Source organism: Podarcis erhardii (assembly GCF_964252035.2).
Source record: "Podarcis erhardii genome assembly, chromosome: 3".
In the NCBI taxonomy this organism is placed as follows: Eukaryota; Metazoa; Chordata; class Lepidosauria; order Squamata; family Lacertidae; genus Podarcis; species Podarcis erhardii.
The window spans coordinates 41,756,107-41,776,442 of record NC_138507.1 but is presented as its reverse complement, the minus strand read 5'-3'; the positions used below and the strand labels follow the sequence as shown (position 1 = coordinate 41,776,442).

General features: G+C 42.2%; 2 protein-coding genes across 6 annotated transcripts in view; one reads left to right on the top strand and one right to left on the bottom strand.

Annotated features, from left to right (window-relative positions):
• PRSS35 (serine protease 35) overlaps nt 1–20,336 on the bottom strand; it is a 162,278-nt gene that overhangs the window by 24,779 nt on the left and 117,163 nt on the right. Inside the window, exon 3 of one of the 4 annotated variants that reach the window (XR_014155160.1) lies at nt 8,047–8,426. The exons of the other annotated variants lie outside the window; for them this stretch is intronic. The gene's annotated coding sequence lies outside the window, so the exon portion shown is untranslated. Of the gene's footprint in view, nt 1–8,046; nt 8,427–20,336 lie in introns of those variants that run through there. 4 annotated transcript variants of the gene reach the window in all.
• Nucleotides 17,557–20,336, top strand: part of ME1 (malic enzyme 1) — a 122,899-nt gene continuing 120,119 nt past the window's right edge. Inside the window, exon 1 of one of the 2 annotated variants that reach the window (XM_081857126.1) lies at nt 17,557–18,253. In XM_081857126.1, the coding sequence (XP_081713252.1) occupies nt 18,131–18,253 (123 nt within the window). In that variant the 5' untranslated portion in view covers nt 17,557–18,130. Of the gene's footprint in view, nt 18,254–19,387; nt 19,424–20,336 lie in introns of those variants that run through there. The other variant, XM_081857127.1, reaches the window with a different exon arrangement.

Sequence of the window (20,336 nt, the reverse complement as noted above, 5' to 3'; positions counted from 1 at the left end):
AAGAATTCAGCTGATGAAACTTTTCCCCTGGCTGCATCTTCATGCTGGGAAAGGCATTTTTGTCTGTCACTCCGGCTCTTAAGGACACAAGACCCCTGCCAGGAAAAAAGAGAGTTGCTCGTTTTACAAGGAAGCTGTTAAATTGTTTGGTACCCATAAAGAAATAAGCGATATCATTTCATGGTAACTTAAAAAACACACACACACATCAACACATCATCAGGTGCTATGTGACCTGGTGAGGATTATATCATTGCTGTTTGCTTGTCTAATCAACCTGTTGTGAAATGGATGCACTGGAGACTTACCCCACAATGCTTAATTTACTTCCTTGAGCTGTGCAAAAGAGTACTAAGAGGCAGGCCTTTGGTGATTTCCACATGAGTGGGGGCTGCAGAGACCAGTGTGTTAGCTGCATCCCCATTGCCATTCTGAGCACCCTCAATTAGTTGGGTGTCAAACCTCTGAAGTGGAGAGCCTTCCATGAAGACATGGTTTTTAGAACTCTGATTTTCCGGGGGTTTTTATTTGTTAACTTAAGAATGTATATGCAATAAACACATATTTGGCTTCAAAACAGCAAAAGAGGAGTGGGGATATGTTCCCAGTTGCTTCTACCATGTTTCTTGCAGAGAAACTCAGCTAGCTTGTGTTATTGTCCCTTTAAGGTGGCTAGTATGAGACATTACCACAGGATGGGGGGAGGTTGTGGGAGATGGTTCCTGTCAGTCTACATCAGGGAGTAAGGAAGCTGCAGAGCATGTGTGGTGCTGAAGCTGATTTTATATAGCATCACCTGCAGGGCACAACCTCTTCCTCCAGCACAGTCAGTAGCTAAGAGAACTCTACAGAAGAGACAAGGCCTGTGGTGTATCGACTGGAAATGTTCCAAATTTGATTGCAGGCCTAAGCTGTAAGGAAAAACTCTAGAGCTCCTCAACATCACCAGCAGGGGGAGTTACATAGTGTTCAGAGGAAAGAAGATCATCATGATGTCATGACTAAGGGTTTGCTCAGGACTTCTGTTGTATTTAGTACAGTCGTACCTTGGAAGTCAAACGGAATCCGTTCCAGAAGTCAATTTGACTTCCAAAACATTCAGAAACCAAGACATGGCTTCTGATTGGCTGCAGGAAGCTCCTGCAGCCAATCAGAAGCCACAGAAGCCCCGTCAGACATTCCAAAGAACGTTCACAAACCGAAACACTCACTTCTGGGTTTGCGGCGTTCGGGAACCAAAATGTTTGAGTCGCAAGGCATTCGTCAACCAGGGTATGACTATATACATAGTAACTGCTGCACTTACATGTTTGAACTGGAAATAATTTCCACGGTGTCTGATAAAAGTACATCATGTTTGCATATGTGATGTGTCTCTAGCCTCTTGAAGAAGTAATTTTGTGACTTCATTATTAAAGCTGTTAAAAAGAATTTGGAGCACAAGAGTGAGACCAGACAGTGTCATTGACATCATTCCCACTCCTCCAAGAGGAAGAACTGGGTAATAGCATGAGCTGTGTAGCCAGAGTCAGTCCAAGTTACACTTGCATCATCATGTGTACATTTCTCACTTAAACTTGAGTAGCTTTTAATACTTGACTTAAAAGTGTGAAGCTTTATTTAATCAGCTCTATGCACAAATACATGCTGGACCAAACTTTGCATTGAAAGGACTGGCTTTCGATAGGACTGCAGCAAGTAATAGAATCATAGAATTCTAGAGTTGGAAGTGACTCTGAGGGTTTTCTAGTCCAATCACCTGCAATGCAGAAATTATGGTCACAGCTGTCCCTGGGTGGGCTCGAACCACCAACCTTCTGGTTAACAGCCAGACACAATGGTCCATTGTGCCACAGGAGGGTAAAAGGATTAAAGTTCTCCTCCCTATTTGTTGCAATTCTAGTAATCATCACCTGCCTGTCCTGCAGATGCTATTTGCATTTTTAAATGTGCATGGAAATGCAAATACACATCATGATGATTAGTCCAACAGAACATGCACCCTGGCTCTAATAATCATTTAGCTTCTATGTGGCCCTCTTCACATAATCAATTTGTGTGTAAATTCAGCATGAAGAGTAAGGTTCTTCCGAGATTCTAAATAATATGGGGATTCTCCACAAATGCATGTTCAGAAATAATAAACCCGCATCCCGATTCAGAAATACACCCTCCATGGTGATAGGGAGATAGCTTAGCTCACTTATCCCTAATCATGAATTGGTTTTATGTATCAGTAGAACATCTGAAAATGGCTTATATTTCTGTTCATTTAGCTTCCTTTCTGAAAGCAGATCAGCTCTGCTTCCAGTTACTGCATATATGCCTTTTCCTTCTATTTTAAGGTAGCCAGATCCCAGATCCCTAAGTTAAGTAGCATGGTGCAATTGCTGAGAAGGAAGGACAAGGCATTTCTACCAGCAATTGATGCATTATGGAGATGCTGCCCATGGCAAACATATGCCACGTTTTTACCCCACAGATTACATTCAACAGGCATCTGGGTATTTTGCATACTTTTATGAAGTGCCACATTCTTCAGGGTTTTCCTATGTATTGCACCATGTTTCTTAGCTCTGTCCCAAATGAAATGGATCCTATGTGCTCTCTTAAAAGTCAGTGAGAAAACTGATTTAAATGGAAGCAAAAACACAGCCTAGTGCTGAAGGGTTTTGCATTTCTACTTTGTTAGGCAGCCAAGCAGCTCCTTTATAAAATCTAGACATTTTACTAAATTGTTCAAGTCTGCCAAAAAAAAAAAAAAAGTATAAGAGCTGGAACTTCTCTAACTTTACAAGTGAAAACTATGTGTGAAATATTTAATGGTGTTGGAATACAAGAGTACATCAAAACATTCAGACTATCTAGGGGATCAGGTTTCTAAAAAGCTGAAATATAAAGGCATAATTCTATGTAATTAGACCACTGACTGGTATTAATTGCTGGAACAATATAGGTCTTTATAGTCACAATGTTACACCTCATAACTGGAAGTTCTGTTGATAAAATGGTATCATTAGGAAATAAAACCATTTGGCAGGTGTTTCCTGGAAAACTGCTGTGTTGGAAATATTGCCAAGGGAAAACAAACTAGAAAAAAAGTTCTATTTGGAATCCTGTAGTAGAATAAACATATGCTAGAATTTAGATTAGGTTGGCCTGGTTTGCAGGCAATGCTGCACCTCATTCTCATGCTATATGGGTGAGCATTCATAGGCTCAAAGGAATTATCAGGCTTGCATGAGTCCCCCTTCCTCCTCTTCCTCTGTTGCCAGTGACTTTTGCAATAATAAATCAATGCAACTGTTTCATTCTGATCCTTGGGTAGTAGTTTTCAACTAATCTTTGTGCAGCCAGAATGACTTCCACTTGCACAGTGAAACTCCTGCCTGCTTGCCAACATGCATGCTGTACACTATGCCCAAAACTACTCCAGAGAATTGGGGGAAAGCAAAATTTAGGGGGCACATAGGGGGAGGAGAGGAGGACTTAGTGAACATGTGGGCTTCTGAAGGGCACTTTCAGGCACTTTGTTCCTCCATGATCTTTTTTACTCCTGCACTGTGCTAAGCCAGAGTTTGGTTCAGCATATTGTCTGAACCCTGAGCTCATGCTTAAGGTCTCTCCCTACTAACCATCAGTTCTAGCCAAGGTTTATTGAAGATATTAAAAATAAAAATTGCCCCATGGTATTGTCAACAGTTCAAAATGTATTCCAGCAGCTTCAGTGTGTGAAACATCTGGCTGTGGCCTGCACAGTGACTTAATGCACAATCCACCTATATTTACACCAAGTGCATGAGAGCCAAGATGTAAATATTTCCCGCTCAGGAGATGTAGGCTGCAATTACACCTAGGTGTAAGGCTACTGAGCTACTTGAGTGTGTGTGTGTGTGTGTATATATATATATATATGTATGTATGTATATGTATATATATATATGTATGTATATTGGTGCTGTTAATGGGGAAAACATGAAGGAGGAGATGTGCCCAGTGGGGAATAAGAACTTTCAATAAACGTTTTAACAAGACATCCCCAAAAGGCAAAAATAAGGATAAAATAGGCATGATATATCAGGGACCAGCTCCAGAAAACATAAATGTCCCTGGTAAATGGGAACAATCTGAGCATACCAGAAGATTTGAAGCCAAATGTAGTCTTGGTAAGTTACCACTGAGAATTCAATCTAGAATTTATGTTTAAGTAATAACTGGATCAGATCCTAAAAATTCAGTTCCAAAGGAGCATTCCTATGTCCAACCAAAGGTGTAGAATTTATGCCCGGTTTTGTATGAGTGCAAGCTATTCTTTATTGTAAACAGAAGTTATGTCACAATTTAGAAATGCATTTTGTCATAGCAATTTGTGATGTGTTGTTTAGAATAAAACAAGCGAGACTCAAAGTAGGATAAACATTACACATAATGATGTGTTGTATTTTCCAAACACTGGTTTTAGTGCTACTAGCATGAAGACATGCAATGGGCAATCCTTAAAATGTTGCTGTGGGGCTGCAATCCAAAGTATACTTGCTTGGAAGTGAGATGTACCTCTGACTGAGCTACAGTTTGGGCCCAATATATTTTGCATCTCAAGCAGCTGCATTACACCATCCAAGAGGGGCATCCCAGAATCTCACGCACTGTCACACTGGAGTGTGATTATTTTCAAACATTGTGTGCCCATGCATGTGTTGCAGCATCCTTTGCAACAGAGTCTTGGGTACATCTCTTGGATCAATTGCTTTTTTGCTGCCCAGAGTGAGAGACTGGGTTGCCATGTTCTGTGCGTTTCAAAGTTGCTTAATGCCAGTCTGTGTGAGAGACTGACCCAGTTGAGAGTACAGCTCTACCTGGGTGAGACACAGGGAGGGTGCGGTTATGCTGCTGTGTATATATTGTCCTAGTTAGAGGTGGGAGAATGATTTGGTTGTAAATTGTGCTTAATGCATTTTTATAGACCAGACATTTGTGGTGTCATAAATGGTTGGGTGAGGATCATCTATTTAGTTGCTAAGGATGTATTTGGGAAAAGCCCCCTCCCTCTCTCTGTGTGTGGTAGAGTGGAAATGTGGGTGCAGCTTCTGTTTCAATTTTATGTAGTTGCCAGGGATGTTGCTTATTAGAGTTTGATTGTATTTTTGTATTTGTAATGGTTTTATGATTAAAAGGATATTTTGTTTTCCTGTTAATTACGCTGCTTTAAATAGTTTTTTGTTTTGTTTTGTTTTAATGCAGCCTTCATCGGTAATGATTTATTTTGATATTTTGTAATGCTTTATTTGTTGTTTTAAGTGGGGTTGTAAACTGCTTTGAGATTATAAATTTTAAATGTAAAGTGGTATAGAAATGCTTTAAAATGAAGCAGCTTTATAGAAGCCCCTAAAAATGTTGCTGCTTCAAGAAGCCACTTGGATTTATTGGACAGCTGAGCCATTCTGGATGATTTTGCCTAACATTACGGGCCTAGCATAGCCCAGAAGAGAAGGCTGGAGTAAATATGTGCCATTTGCTTGCACCTTCCAGTGGGCTGGCAGGAGGGAGAAAAACACGTGTTTAGCTTCAAGTGTAGCAACTCAATTTAGAGAGCAAGAGCCAAAAAAAGCACAAACTATAAGGTCAAATTCAGTCCATGCTGTGTAAGAGTGTGTAGTTGTATGTGTGGCTGCCATTGACTGTAATGAAACTTGTGTAGACAAATTGTGAAAGCTGAAAACTATAGACAAGCTGGCCCCAAAAACCTTTATAGCGTGTCTTTTGTGAAAAAGTTTCTAAGCTCTGGAATGTGTTGCAGCCAAAAGGACTTTCCGTTCTCATAACCTGCTTAAACTGCTGCACATGCAGTTAGCTTAACTAATGCTATACTGCAGTTGCATATATACTGGCTGGGCAAGCACTTTCCAAGAAAGTTCGTTTTTGTTGCTGCTGTGCTGTAGCTATCCAAGTGAGGCATATCTGAAAGCTGTTTCAGTTCACACTTGCACTGGGAACATATAATGTGTTTTTAAAAGCAGAAACATTTCCAGCTTTAGATAATTTTTTTCAGTAAAATGGACCACATTGCTTGCTTAGTTTATTGTGACTAGTAAAATCTAATTGGAACTTTAATGTTAAAGAAATCACACATTGTTCTATATGGGTCTGTGAAAGTTACATTTTTACCCTTTGTTGTTGTTTTTAACAACACTTTGTAGCATTCTGCTGTAGTGCTTTAGCATCTCTTTAAAACTGGAGGGTTGTCAGTGGGCCAATTTTACCAAAGCCAAACAATTTTTTATTTTTGCGGGTCAGATACTTTCAGCAGAGGTCCAATGCTAGATAGTAAAAGTTTAAAATGTTAGCATATTCTAAAACATATACAGTGGTACCTTGGGTTAAGAACTTAATTCATTCTGGAGGTCCGTTCTTAACCTGAAACTGTTCTTAACCTGAGGTACCACTTTAGCTAATGGGGCCTCCTGCTGCCACCACACCACCGCCGCGTGATTTCTGTTCTCATCCTGAAGTAAAGTTCTTAACCCGAGGTACTATTTCTGGGTTAGCAGAGTCTGTAACCTGAAGCATCTGTAACCTGAGGTACCACTGTACATGAATAAAAAACAAACCCTTTTCTTTTCTTTTGGAGAATCTCTATCAATGAAAGTTATAAGCAGCAGAAATGGATACTGCAAAGCAGTGCTCCCTTATGATCATCTTCTTAGAGCAGAGGCCAGCAAGGTTTATCTTGCCTGGGCTGGATCGGCCCTGTGGAGATCCCTCTGTGGGCCAGATCGCGCGTACATGACTTTTGCCGTCTGCGCAAATGTGATTTTTGGTGCAGTGGAAGCAAGTCCATATGCTGTGCTGTGCCGGTTTAGTGCAGCACGAGAACGGGCAGCTCAGTTTGGGGGCTGCTCATGGGCCGGTCAAAGACCTCTGTGGGCCGCTTCTGGCCCATAAGCCTTAGGTTGCTGACTCCTGTCTTAGAGCATTAGGATCTAGAGGACAACGGTCTCCTGACTAAGAAAGAATACAATATTAGAATTGAACATATGGCTCACAAACAAACAATGCTTTTTTATATATAAAAAAGGTGTGTACTGGTTAAAATCAAATTAAAAAGCAATAATTCCAACAGAGACAGCATAAATGCCATTAAAGGCAGGATATAAATATTATGTATATTTTCTCTGAGTGGATAAAAAGCTCCACCTGTGGTGCTGAATATATCACAGAGAAGGGGCCAGGTGGTCCTTCCTTAAAGAGGCTGATCCTGGGAGGAAGCCCAAGAAAGCCAAGGTGGGAAGCTGTGCTGGTTTGTTGTGGAACTGGAAGGTAACTGCTCCTGGGTGAGAGCTTTAGGTGGGGGTCAAATCTGAACATTTTTGGGAGGGAGGAGAGGTTTGACTATGGTGCTAGTGCCTCTAGGTGGACAGCTCAAATGGCTGGTGAGTGTCTTGTCTCCTCACCAACAAGAGATGATTGGTTAGATCCTTTTTATATGTATATTCCATTTGTACTGTGGGGAGAAACCAGTACATTTGTGATTTTTTGTCATTGGTCGGGTTTAGAGAAAATTTACCGGGGTTCTTATGGTTGGGGGTGGTGCTGCTATCTCCAGGGTTGACAAGATGTGGCACTTGCAGCCTAGTGGTGTTGCTGTGGAATGCCAGGTCTGCCTGCCACAATGAAGCATAACTCATTCCAGATTTCCTTGTGGATGAGGGCCTGCACTTCTCATTTCTGTTGACAACACAGGGACAGACCAGCATAAAAATTTATTTTTTATTTTAGTTGGCAATTATACTTAAGAACTTGAGAGTACAAAAAATCCATGTGCCTTGGGATCTGGCAGCTCCCGCTGTAAAATATAATCACCATAAATATTTCGGTAACATTTGTCTTGTTCTCTGAGGACAAATGCAAAGTTAGCATACGTGAGCCTGGAAATAGCCCTCTGAAGAATATAGTGTTGTGATATATTGGGGCAGGGAACTTGTGACCCTCAGGGTTGCTGGACTACAACTCCCATAAGCCTCAACCAGCAAATTGAACTATGTGCAATTTTATAATATATATTATACTAACAGGAAGTGCTCAGCGCTGCCCAGAAATTCAAAGAAACCTAAAAATACTGTGATTTTTAAATGGATAGTGTAAACTGTGAGTTTTAGGCCTGTGTGTGCGCACACATGCATACCGCCCCACCCCCTGCACCGAGACTGCCACCTTCACCATGGGAACTCTCATGTAGAGTTTAGAGATGATATCTCAAGAGGCATTCAAATTAGTGCAGGTTTGAACAGTCATACTAAATTGGGCAACAGTATATTCAGAGCTGTCCAAATTGACACAAGCTGAAACCATCATGTCAAATTTAGTGATATCCATCTCAGGAACCCTCATGCGGAGTTTGGCAATGATCTCTCAAGAGGTGGCCAAACCTATAGGGAAGAAGCAGACAAACTACTTTCCAAAATATATAGTAGATAATAAATACAATACAGAGGTTATTAGTATTATAGTATTTTAGCCATGATGTGCCATAAAACACACACGTACTTGGCAACTGGATTTCTCACATAACAAGTCCCACCAACACAGGTCTAGAATCATGCAGGAGATTAAACACATACACATCACTATAGCTCAACTAAGAAAAAAAAGTTTGAGTATTATTTGCATTGCATTTGTTTAACACAAATAATTACGTACACCTTGTGAAAGGTGCTTTTACTGCACATATGCCTCAGTTAAATATGTTGGTTGAGAAATAAATGTTTAAAATAACTAAAGCTTGCCTGTGCACAGATGGAATGTTCCCACACAGATTTGCATGGAGGTGTGCTTTTTCTTCCATGTGTACAAATACGGGACAGCTCTAGAGGTCTCCACACCCTGTATCTTGGCCAACTTCTGGTTTGTTTCCTTTACAACCCCATTAATATGTTCTCCTGGGCCTTCTTAGAAGAGTTGGAAATTATCTCAACTAGAATTGATGTGTTTTCTTGATTCAGCTATGCATGGAAATTTAAATTCTCTTGAAATGAAATTTATTTCAACCACTTCACTCATTATCTTGCCTACATCGTTCAGCATGGGTGTTCTATTTACATACAGTTTAAAATGAAAGGTTGTGTATCTCAACAGCGGTGGCAGTGGTGGTGGATTACAGCAGTGGTGTAATCCCTGTGGTACATTTTTAAACTCCAGAGATACTGTGTGCTCTTGATATGTTATGAAGTCTTTGCACATATTATAATGAGGTTGCTTTTTTCACCATTTGGGGACCAGTTTGCCATTTCTCTGCGGTCATTGGCATTGGCCTCATGAGTTCCCACAACTACATCAAGAAACATTAAGCGTGAACTGGGTTGCACATGGATACCCACAAGCAAACTGGGATGAATGCAAGATTTTCATTGTCAGTAACTGCCCCATAAACAAATAAAAATAAAGACCACACCCTTTCGAATGACATACTTATTGAACAGTCAAATTTATGCAGAAGTTAGATTAGATCCAGTCTTTATTGAGCATACATTTTGATTTGTTTGAAAGGAGTTATATGACCGTGAGCATTCATTTGCTTGCAGGTTGCTTACATGTCTTCATTTGCTGATCCCACACTTTTCAATTCATCTCTCTGTCACTTTCCCAACTGCAAAAAGTCAACTTTTATTTAAAAGTGGATTTGTTGTGCTAGGGCAATAAAGCCCTTTATGCACTCGCTTCTGTCCCTGCAAAATACTGACAGGCTGGACACAATTCTAGTCTACCACTGCTAAGCTTTATGTAAGCAAATTAGGATGAATGCTGAATAAACAGGTTGTCTGGAGCAGCTCTGTAAAGTGACACTTACCCATGCCACCTTCCACATTAGTTTGACCAGAGACAATTGTGCAATTAAAATAGCAGCTTTGTCATGGCCTTTGGCTAGTACAATAAAATCTTATTTACAGATATAAAATAGCATACACAATTTGTGTCATGGACATGTGCCCTAACTCCTTTAAGTACTTAGCAATACTCCTGTACACACGAATAAAGACTCTTTTTGTGTACAAAGGCTACTTCCTGATCAGCAGCTCTCAAGGCAAACATCTGTTTAAAACTCAGCAGTTTGGATATCTGCTGTAGGAACTACTAATAGGGAAATGTCAAAAATAACTTCAGTTTATGGTAAGGTTACCAGATTTTTTTCAATGAATCTGTGGGCACTTTTCAACTTCAATTGATTTTGTATGGGGACTGATTAGTAGAAACAGGGACATCTGATAACCTTAGTGTATGATGCAAGCCTGTGCCTCTCCATTGCACAAAACACTTGAAATTTTTTCTATCTGTAATCCTGGGTGTAGCCTCTTGAGGTGCAGAACTCAGTACATTACAAATTGCTTTCCACCATGGAATTATTACATGTTTGTGAAATACTTCAGATAGGAACAGTGTTAGCCAAGTGCCAGTTGTTAGCTTTGGATAAGGTTGTGTATGATCATAGGTTTCTTGATATTGCAACACTGCTAATCTGCTCAGTTCAATTGCTCAGCTGATGGGTGAAGCTTTTCACAGTGTTGAGAAAAGGATTATCACCAGCTAGTGTCTCCAAATCAAGCTGCAGATTCCGTTTTTTAAAGAGTGGTCAATCTATGGGATTAAGTAAGACTCTACAGGTGCAAGCCTATGCACACTTACAATTGAGTTCTGTACCTTCTGGGTAAAACATGGATAGCATCAAATTGCAGATTACATAGGTAGTAGTAGTAACAACAACAACAACAACAACAACAACAACAAATTTTATTTATACCCCGCCCTCCCCAGCCAAGGCCGGGCTGAGGACAGCTAACAACCAATAATAAAAACAAGTTGATTGAAATACAACTTTAAAAACGTGATTAAAATGCAGCCTCATCATGGGAGGAGAAAGGAAAAAAGAAAGAGGGGGAGGGAATCAAATTGACTCCAAGCCAAAGGCCAGGCGGAACAACTCTTGCAGGCCCTGCGGAAAGAGATCAGATCCTGCAGGGCCCTGGTCTCATGAGGCAGAGTGTTCCACCAGGCTGGAGCCAGAGTTGAAAAGGCCCTGGTTCTGGTTGAAGCTAATCTAACTTTCTTAGGGCCCAGGACCTCTAGGGTGTTGCTATTTATGGACCTTAAGGTCCTCCGTGGGGCATACCGGGAGAGGCGGTCCTGTAGGTACGAGGGTCCTAAGCCGTGAATAATAGTACTACTACTACTACTACTACTAATAATAATATTTGTACCCCACCCATCTGACTGGCTTGCCCCAGCCACTCTGGGCGGCTTCCAGCACAAACAAAAACATAATAAAACATTAAACATTAAAAACTTCCCTATACAGGGCTGACTTCAGATGTCTTCTAAAGCTTGTTACTTATCTCCTTGATGGAAGGGCATTTCACAGGGTGGGCACCACTACCGAGAAGGTCTTCTGCCTGGTAAGGAAACCATGCAAAGTACATACAGTACACTTACTGGGTGCCACTACAGAACATAGCAAATTTTTGGCTCCTCAGCTGTCCTCATAAGCAAAACAACTAGAGGTACATATTCAGTTTAGTAATGGTTTCATCCCTCTCAAATGATGCAGATAAATAAGTCAGTTAAAACACATACATAGGGTGGGAGCAGGTTAAACATAGATCAAGGATAAAAAGTAGAAGGCCTTGTCCTTTTTTCAGCAAGCTACCCTATGAAAAAGGTTTTAAAGGGAAAGCAGGGTGGGGATTTCCCCTTCTAGTTTCCTCTCATTTTTGTTAGCTTTAAAAAGAATTCTGCTTGTCCTTTTAAACCCTTTTCACAGTTAGATGTTTTTAAACTCCTATATCTTCTGCAGCTTGATCCTATGCCTATTTACTTAGCTTGTGCGAGTTTCTTGGAAAGTAATCCTCTGGTCCAGTATGAAGTAATCCAGTTGAAATCCCCTTCTGCCTTATATTGTCTCGGGGGGGGGGGGCAGGGGGCGGGGAGCAACCCAGGGTTCATATTCCACACTAAGAATGTCAGGTGGTCATACACTGGAGCGAAGGAGGTGGGTGCCTTACCTCTGGGTGTGCAAGATTCTGGGAACAAATGTCACTGTAGAATAGAGGCCTTGAACCATAAAACAGCAGTGCATGCAAAATTACTGGCAGGAAGCACGTAAAGGACAAATGGAACAGTTGTATTGTTATGCTCCTGCCAATTCTCTGAATGGTGAGAAATTCAGGCGTTGCCAGGGTTACAGCCAACGGTGATTTAAGGGGAAGTTGCGCTTTGGCAAGGGTTTCTGGGAAGAAGCAGGAAGTGGGCTAAACACCATGCGGGGCTGAGGAAGCCATCACCACGAGGTACGGGCAGTATATTGATTGATGTGCTTGTGGAGCTGGGCTGGCTGCTCTCAGGAAGGCAACAAAGGACTCTCTTGTGATGTGAATGCTCTGGACCTCTCCATCTAGATGCAGCTGTAAATATGTGTTAATTAACCATTGGCCTGATCCACCAGGCTATAATTACGTTCATATGTTATTACTGAGTATTCTTTTCATGTGCTAGTTTACACATCACATTATGTATCAAAGGATTATCCAGATTATGGGTGTGCAGTAAACAAATATATTAAATTTCATAAGAAATGTATCTGCATGTGCATGACTGGTACTAGAAGCTGAAGATCTCTATACTCTTATCTTTGTTAGCTGATGTTATTTTGGAGCGCAAAGAGAGCAAAACTTAATTTGGGAGTTTACAAAAGCAGGTCATAATACTGAGTGACCATAAACAACCATTAATCCTATGGTTATTTACCACAGTGTACATGATACCATATGAGAAGCAAGACCTAAGTGTATGATTTTTATCCACTTGCACCCAAGCAAAATACTGTATGGAAACCAGGTGTCATAAAATGCCTTTGGAAACCAGTTTTCCATACCAAGTAAACAAGTAATTCATCATGGGGGTAAATGGCTATCAGTAACCATTTTGGAGACCTATTTTTATCTTGTTCCATATAATGGAAATTGTACTGCCAAAGTAGCAAGACAAGCTCCCCCTCCCCTTGTCAGCTGGTAGTCGCCTTTCCTTCAAAACAAGGCAAACAAGATGAACCAGCACAGCTATTTGGCAGAAAAAGGCATCCAAATCCTGATTGAGCAGCCTCAGGATTGCATAAGAATGACTTTTAGTTTAAAGTCATTGGACTCCTTAACTATGAAGTGAGATAGTATCACAGCAAAACAAACAAAACCCCAAACCCACAAATAACTCACTAAATAATAATAATAAAACAAAAAAAGTGTGGGGGTGGATCTAAGTCTCTACTTAATTCACTTAATTTGGAAGTAAACCACAACTGAGCTCAGTCCTTCTTTGTAAATGGTATTTAAGGTTGAAATATAAATTATTATTTCTTTAAAACACTTCTAGGGTGAGGTAAGGAAAAGAACATGCCTATTTTTGGTAGCCTCCATGCTACTTTATTCTTTTCAAGTATTTATTCTTGATACAAGCAAGTGCAACTTTATTTCTTTTTGAGTATTTATTCTTTACAAGCAAATGCAAACAATATTACTCAAGTATTGTTCTTCAGGTGGCTAGAATATGTAGAATACATATCCTGACTTGCTTCATTATGAAAGTTTATATTTTAGTAAGTATAGACTTTCAGCTTCACTGACATAATAAGGTCAACACAGAAAGATTAAAGACATTTAACACTGCTCAAATTAAAAGTCCAAAGGAATGTTGTAAAGGTCTTGTACAAATCTTGCTCTTAAAGAAAGAGGACAAATGGATTGTTGTTTTACAAGGACCATTTCCCATGAAACCCATTTCTTTTATTTATTTCTTTTAAAATATATTCTGCTGTTCTGAAAAAGTTGCATGAAACGTAATATGAAAGCATGATTTTAGGGTTGCTACATTATATAATTAATAGAACTATTGTTTATCATGCCTAATGCAAAGTGGCTAAATATTAAAAAGCAAAACATTCTACAAGCACGTCTCTATGGCCAACTCAGGATTATTCATCTCTCCAGTGACTGCCTACACAGTCCCACAGATTTAACTCATCCTAATTTCTCTTTGTTTCCATCTTGATGTGGGGGAAGGTTATTCCACAGCCATGCAACAAATAATAATCAAGAGGATGTTGCATTTGAAAAGATCTGCTATACTGCTCTTAGGAAAAGCAGTTGTCCCATTCTGAATTCCATTATTTCTACTATCCTTTTATTGCTAGTAACCCTGTGAAACTTGGGTGAGTCTTCACAGTGCGCTTACCTCTGAAAGCAGAGGCACTTGGGGCAAGGCCTAACCTGCACAGCACAGCTGCTATGGGAACTCACACAGGGAGATACGGTTTGAAAACTGTAGGCCAAGATCGTATGGGATAGCCATTTCTTTTCTATGAGAGAAAAAATTAGGAGAAAGGAAAAGTAGTTTAATCTCAGGGGACCTTTTAAGGCTGTCACTAGAGAAGTGTGGTTTGAGTTTTGGAAAAGTGGTATTTTCCTAAAACGTAGGCAGAAGTGTAAGGAACATCTGCTTTCCTTTGCATTCAACTTTGTCTGGAAAATGGTCAGGTATAGCAGTAACAGTATCTCATGCTTTTCATTTTGCACCTGTCAGCCATGCTAACTGCCTGATACAACGCCCCCTTTAATAATAAAAGTCTAATCAAGTTTTTAGACATGGAATAGTGAATGCAATCCTACACATGACTACTTAGAAGAAAGTCCCATGGAGTTCAATAAGACTTGCTCCCAGGTAAGCATGCAGCCTCAGAAATGTGCCAGCCTACTAGCTTTCTTGTGGCTAAAGTACCCTCAAGGTGCCTTACTGGTGGTGCAACACTGGTGAGTCAGGAGGTCTCAATTCTGGTTCCTGATATGTCATCTGCTTCCCTAATTCTGGGCCTTGCAGTAGCTTAACATAGCACCTTTGAGGATATTTGGTGATGTTGGGTATGGTTTCTTCTTACTTTATGTAACCACTTTTTAACATTAGCTCCCCTGAGGAAGATTAGCTTTTATTGCTATTATATATTACACTTGAACTGACATTGCAGGATTAATAATGTAGAAGCCATTATTCAGATGAAATCTATGTAGACAAATTCCTGGACCTATTAGGAATGCAGGTGAATACCAGAGGGGCTGCTCAGGACAGCTGTGGTCTGGGTCTGCAGATATATTTGTGCAGAACTGTGCAAAATTGTCTGAAAACACTGTCATAAAAAAGAGAAAACACTTTGTTTTATTATACTTAAAGGTTAAAGTCCGTACAATGTGCTGATGCAGGAAATGTTTGATAGCATATGAACAACAGTGCAAAGAACTTGATATGGTCAGCTGCCTTTGATTTTCATGGCTCAATGGATAAGCAGCAAAATTTCTGGGTACAACAGGAATGGGGGGAGTCCATAACCCTCCAGATGTTGCTGGACTACAAATCCCATCAGTCCTTGACCTATGTCCGTGTTGGCTTGGGATGACGGCATCTCAAGTCCAAGAACATCTGGAGGGCCACAGGTTTCCCATTCCTGGAATACAAGATTCAGTTACTGCATCTGATGATTGCACAAGATTGTTTCCAGCTGTTTGCTGCTCTCCTGTTTTCCTCATGCTGCAGGCAGATACAAACCATTTGCTGCTACTGTCAGTGGACTGGCAGTGATGAGCGTGGGCACTCACACTGTCCTTGTGTGGCCTGAGGGTGTCAGGCTTGCTGACTAAGCTTGTTGGTCACTTGTAGAAGCACCACTGTCACTGGGACAAACAGCTCTCCTGAAGCATTCTTAGTGTCTCACATTGCTGCTGATGCTGTTCTCTTAAGAAAGTGCCAAACAGGTAAGACACTTTATCAAAATGCAAATCTATTCTGTAGAAACGCTAAATCCACCAATACTTTCCTTCTTCTTTGCTAATGATAATCAGAAATTGCTCAATTTACACAGAAACATCATTGTACTATTATGAAAGTGTATTTACAGGCAATTCATAAAGGACCAATGTTTTCCACATTCAGGGTTTGAATAAAAGCCAATTAATTATTATTAAATTCATCATGCGAAAGGCTGGGCTGGATGAATCCCAAGCCGGAATTAAGATAGCTGGAAGAAATATCAACAACCTCAGATATGCAGATGACACAACAGATGGCAGAAAGTGAGGAGGAATTAAAGAACCTTTTAATGAGGGTGAAAGAGGAGAGTGCAAAATGTGGTCTGAAGCTCAACATCAAAAAAATGAAGATCATGGCCACTGGGCCCATCACCTCCTGGCAAACAGAAGGGGAAGAAATGGAGGCAGTGAGAGATTTTACTTTCTTGGGCTCCATGATCACTGCAGATGGTGACAGCAGTCACGAAATTAAAAGACGCCTGCCAACAAAGAGACATCACCTTGCCAACAAAGGTCCGTATAGTTAAAGCCATGGTTTTCCCAGTAGTGATGTATGGAAGTGAGAGCTGGACCATAAAGAAGGCTGATCGCCAAAGAATTGATGCTTTTGAATTATGGTGCTGGAGGAGACTCTTGAGAGTCCCATGGACTGCAAGAAGATCAAACCTCTCCATTCTTAAGGAAATCAGCCCTGAGTGCTCATTGGAAGGACAGATCGTGAAGCTGAGGCTCCAATACTTTGGCCACCTCATGAGAAGAGAAGACTCCCTGGAAAAGACCCTGATGTTGGGAAAGATGGAGGGCACAAGGAGAAGGGGACGACAGAGGACGAGATGGTTGGACAGTGTTCTTGAAGCTACAAACACGAGTCTGACCAAACTGCGGGAGACAGTGGAAGAAAGGAGTGCATGGCGTGCTCTGGTCCATGGGGTCACGAAGAGTCGGACACGACTAAACGACTAAACAACAACAACTATTATTATTAAAGTACATTGCTCTGTCTCAAAATACTTCTGTACTGAATGTTGTAAGATTCCAGATAGTCAAAAGCAAGTACTTCTTTGCACAGTACATAGTTATTAAACTATGGATCCACACACCCCTCTTATGAAGTAGTGATAGCTAGAAATTTGAATGGCTTTAGAAAAGGATTAGACCAATTCATGGAAGAGATGCGTAAATTCATGACGCTGGGAATTGCAAGTTGAAAGAGACTGTGGAGTGGGGTGAAGATGCACGGTTGTTGTTGTTGTTGTTTTTTTGGCAATATCCACATTTCCTCACCCCCAATTTAATTGGGTTTGGAAAAATCTGTTAAAAAACAACTGCTGCTGCTGTTTTTGTGATATTTAATTGATTGTTAACAGGGTCCTGCGTGGAAGCCCATAATATCTGAACAGATCTTTCAGATACCACAGAACAGATGTTGGCAACTGTTGTTGTTTTAAACGATCTGATTTTTCACAGCAGTTGGCACCAGCATAGGGGCCAAGTTGGCACTCCTGTTAACCAGCATTAAATGGGGGGGGGGGTGTGCTACCATTTTGATACCTCTGATGTGGCATTGATGCTGAAAAACAAATAAAGAAGCAAACTTGCATGATCCCACAACAAGCGCCAGTCTAGGAGACTCCTCTCTCCCCACGTAGGAGCTACATGAAGGGGCTGACCCTGGAACCTTCTGCCTGCAAACCGTGCTCCCAGCGCATGCTGTTGGCATTGACCTCATGTGGCAGGAATCAAAACCCCTGCCTGAGATGGGCCTAGCCCCGGCGAGGCCTCGCCACTTGATTTCGGTGCACGTCCAAAAGGGGGCCAGCAGCAGTGCGTTGCCATAAACGGGCGAGGAGGTGGATGGGAGGGAGAGAGGCCTCCTTTACCACGTACCCTCACAGGCTACGACTGTCTTTCTGAGCTGACCCGACCCGATTTGCCTTACAGCCCCCCACGCCCAGCCTCCCCCGCGCCCTCAGCGTGACTCAGCGGCTTTCCGTGCCCCGCTGACCCCTGCGAGGAGGCGGCTTGTGAAGGCTCGTGCCTTCTCCTCCTCTTTCCTCCTTCCTCCTCCTCCTCTCCCCGACAGCCTGTCCTCCCAAGAGGCGTCCGCAGGCACAGGAGGAGGCAGCAGCAGCAGCAGCAGCAGCCACAAGTGAGCGCCCAGCACGAGCAACAGGCGTCACCACCAACCGCCCGGCCAACCGCCTTTCCTTCCCGCCTCCCGCTGACTGACCCCAGGGATGGAAGGCGCCGCCGCCGCCGCCGCCGCCGCCAGGAGTCCCCCCCGTGAGCGGGAAGACCTGCCCCCCGTGTGGACCCAGAAGAGGGGCTGCGAGGTGTTGAGGGACCCCTCTCTCAATAAGGTACCTTAAATGGAGTCGGCCAGTGTGGGGGGTGTGTGTGTCGGAGGGTCGGTTAACGAGGAGAGGCGCGAAAAAGCCGTGAGGGGAGCGGCGTCAACTTACACATCCTCCCGCCACCCCACACCCTTTTTGCACGAGATACCTGTAAATATATATATTCCCCCCTTCTCCCTCGGAAGTGAATCGTGCTCGGTTCAGTGGGCTGGGCTTCCCAGGCAGTTTGCAGGGCTTGCGAGCGCAGCGCCGGGAAGTTTTCGCCGGCGGAGGGAGGCTTGTGGTGTTGTTGTTTTTCGCCCTCCACGCTCGCTCTCCCTCGCCGTCGCTGTAACCGAGCCGGTTGGCCTTTTCTGCCTTGGCTCCGCCCCAGCGCTCGGCTCTCGCCTTTTCCTGCAGCCGTAGGGAGAGGAAGGGAAGCGGGGCAGCAAAACACCCTCCTCTCTCCGCGCGCGAAAGCCCAAACCCACGCTGGAGTCCCCGGGGAGTTTTATGCCGAGTTATTCGTCCCTTTAATCTTTTCACTCCCCATCTCATGTTCAAATGCAAGCTGGACATGGCGCGGTGCTGCTGTTTGCTTATGCCTTATAATCTGTGCAAACACACACACTCATACACACACACACAACACACATACAAAAACATACTGGTCAAAAAGTTTCATAATTGTCTACACTCGCGCAGGGTTGCCAACTGGTCCAACAGCAACCGCCCCAGTTTGCTTCTCTGTCCTTGACAGGTTTATGATAGGCGCTGCAATCAGAGGGAGATGGTTTTCTGGCAAAGCAAACTGCTGTTCAAGGGACAGCCACTTCAAACATTAAAGAGGTGTCTGCCCTGACCCTTAGGACACAAGCACCTTGTTCCTTTCCTACAGCCAAGCTGTTCGGGCCACTGGCCACAACGTGATTTCCTCATGTGGAGCAGCAGTTTGGCTCTAGTCAGCTGTCTGTTCCTGGCAGTAAAAATTGACTCTTTCAGCAAAATCTGCGAGTGCCTTGGTCATGATCAAGTGGTGCTATTGCCTTTCCAGAGTCTGACCACACTATTTAATAGGAGACACACTTTAAAAAATCCCTGTGCCATTTCTCTCCATTACCCACTGCCTTCCAGGCAACACTGTATAGTGGCTCCAGCTCCACCAGCCCATTGGATATGAATGGTCACAGTTGTCGGGTAAGTTCTAAACTTGTTCTAAACTGAACAAGTTACAGAAAGAGAGAATTGTTTTAAAGATGTATGGGGTGTGTTGTTTTAAAGATACATGGAGTGTGAAATCACTAAAGGGATATGCTTCTCTGATATCCTTATTTTGGGGTGCGTGTGTGCAAAGAGAAGCGTATGAAATGCACAGAAGTAGAGGAGTAGGACGTTACAAAAGGAAGAGAGAATCAAGTCCAACTTAGCTGTTTTATCAATCAAGAAGTTAAATATCTTTTCAAAGGTCTTAAACTTGTCTAAAACATTTAGAAAAGCACCATAAAGGAAATTATTATTCAGGAAAAGATGGGTAACAGCACATGGTGGATTGTAAAAAAAGGGGTGAGGAAGAAAAGAAATATATACCCATTGAATAGAAGCATCTTTGGAGTACTTTGGGGAGTTACCTTGGGGCCACTTTTGTGCATTACTTCAAGGTGGTGGGAAGTTGGATTATCAACATAGTCTCTGCATGTTTTCTTGGAAGACAGTAGTTCAGCTAGAGTTTTAGACCCTCGACTTACTAGTCTTATGTCCCCCTTCTGTTTTCAGACAGCTATGTGCATGGCTTTTGGAAGGGCTGGAACTGAAGCTCAGTGGTATAGCATCCGCTTGCATGCTGAAGGTCCAAGGTTCTTTTGTTTCAGATTGGACTGGGAATGTCTCCTGTATGAAACCCTGAAGAGCTGCTTCCAATTAGAGTAGACAATAGCAAGCTAGATGGACTAATGATCTGACTTGGTGTAAGGCAGTTTCCTATGTTCCTAATGGATGGCAAAATGAGTTGTGAAGCACAGATTTCGTACCCCCATTCTGTGCTTTACAACTGCTTCTAAAGTCCAAATATGTTAGAACCAACCAAACAAAAGTTTATCAACCCTGATAAGAA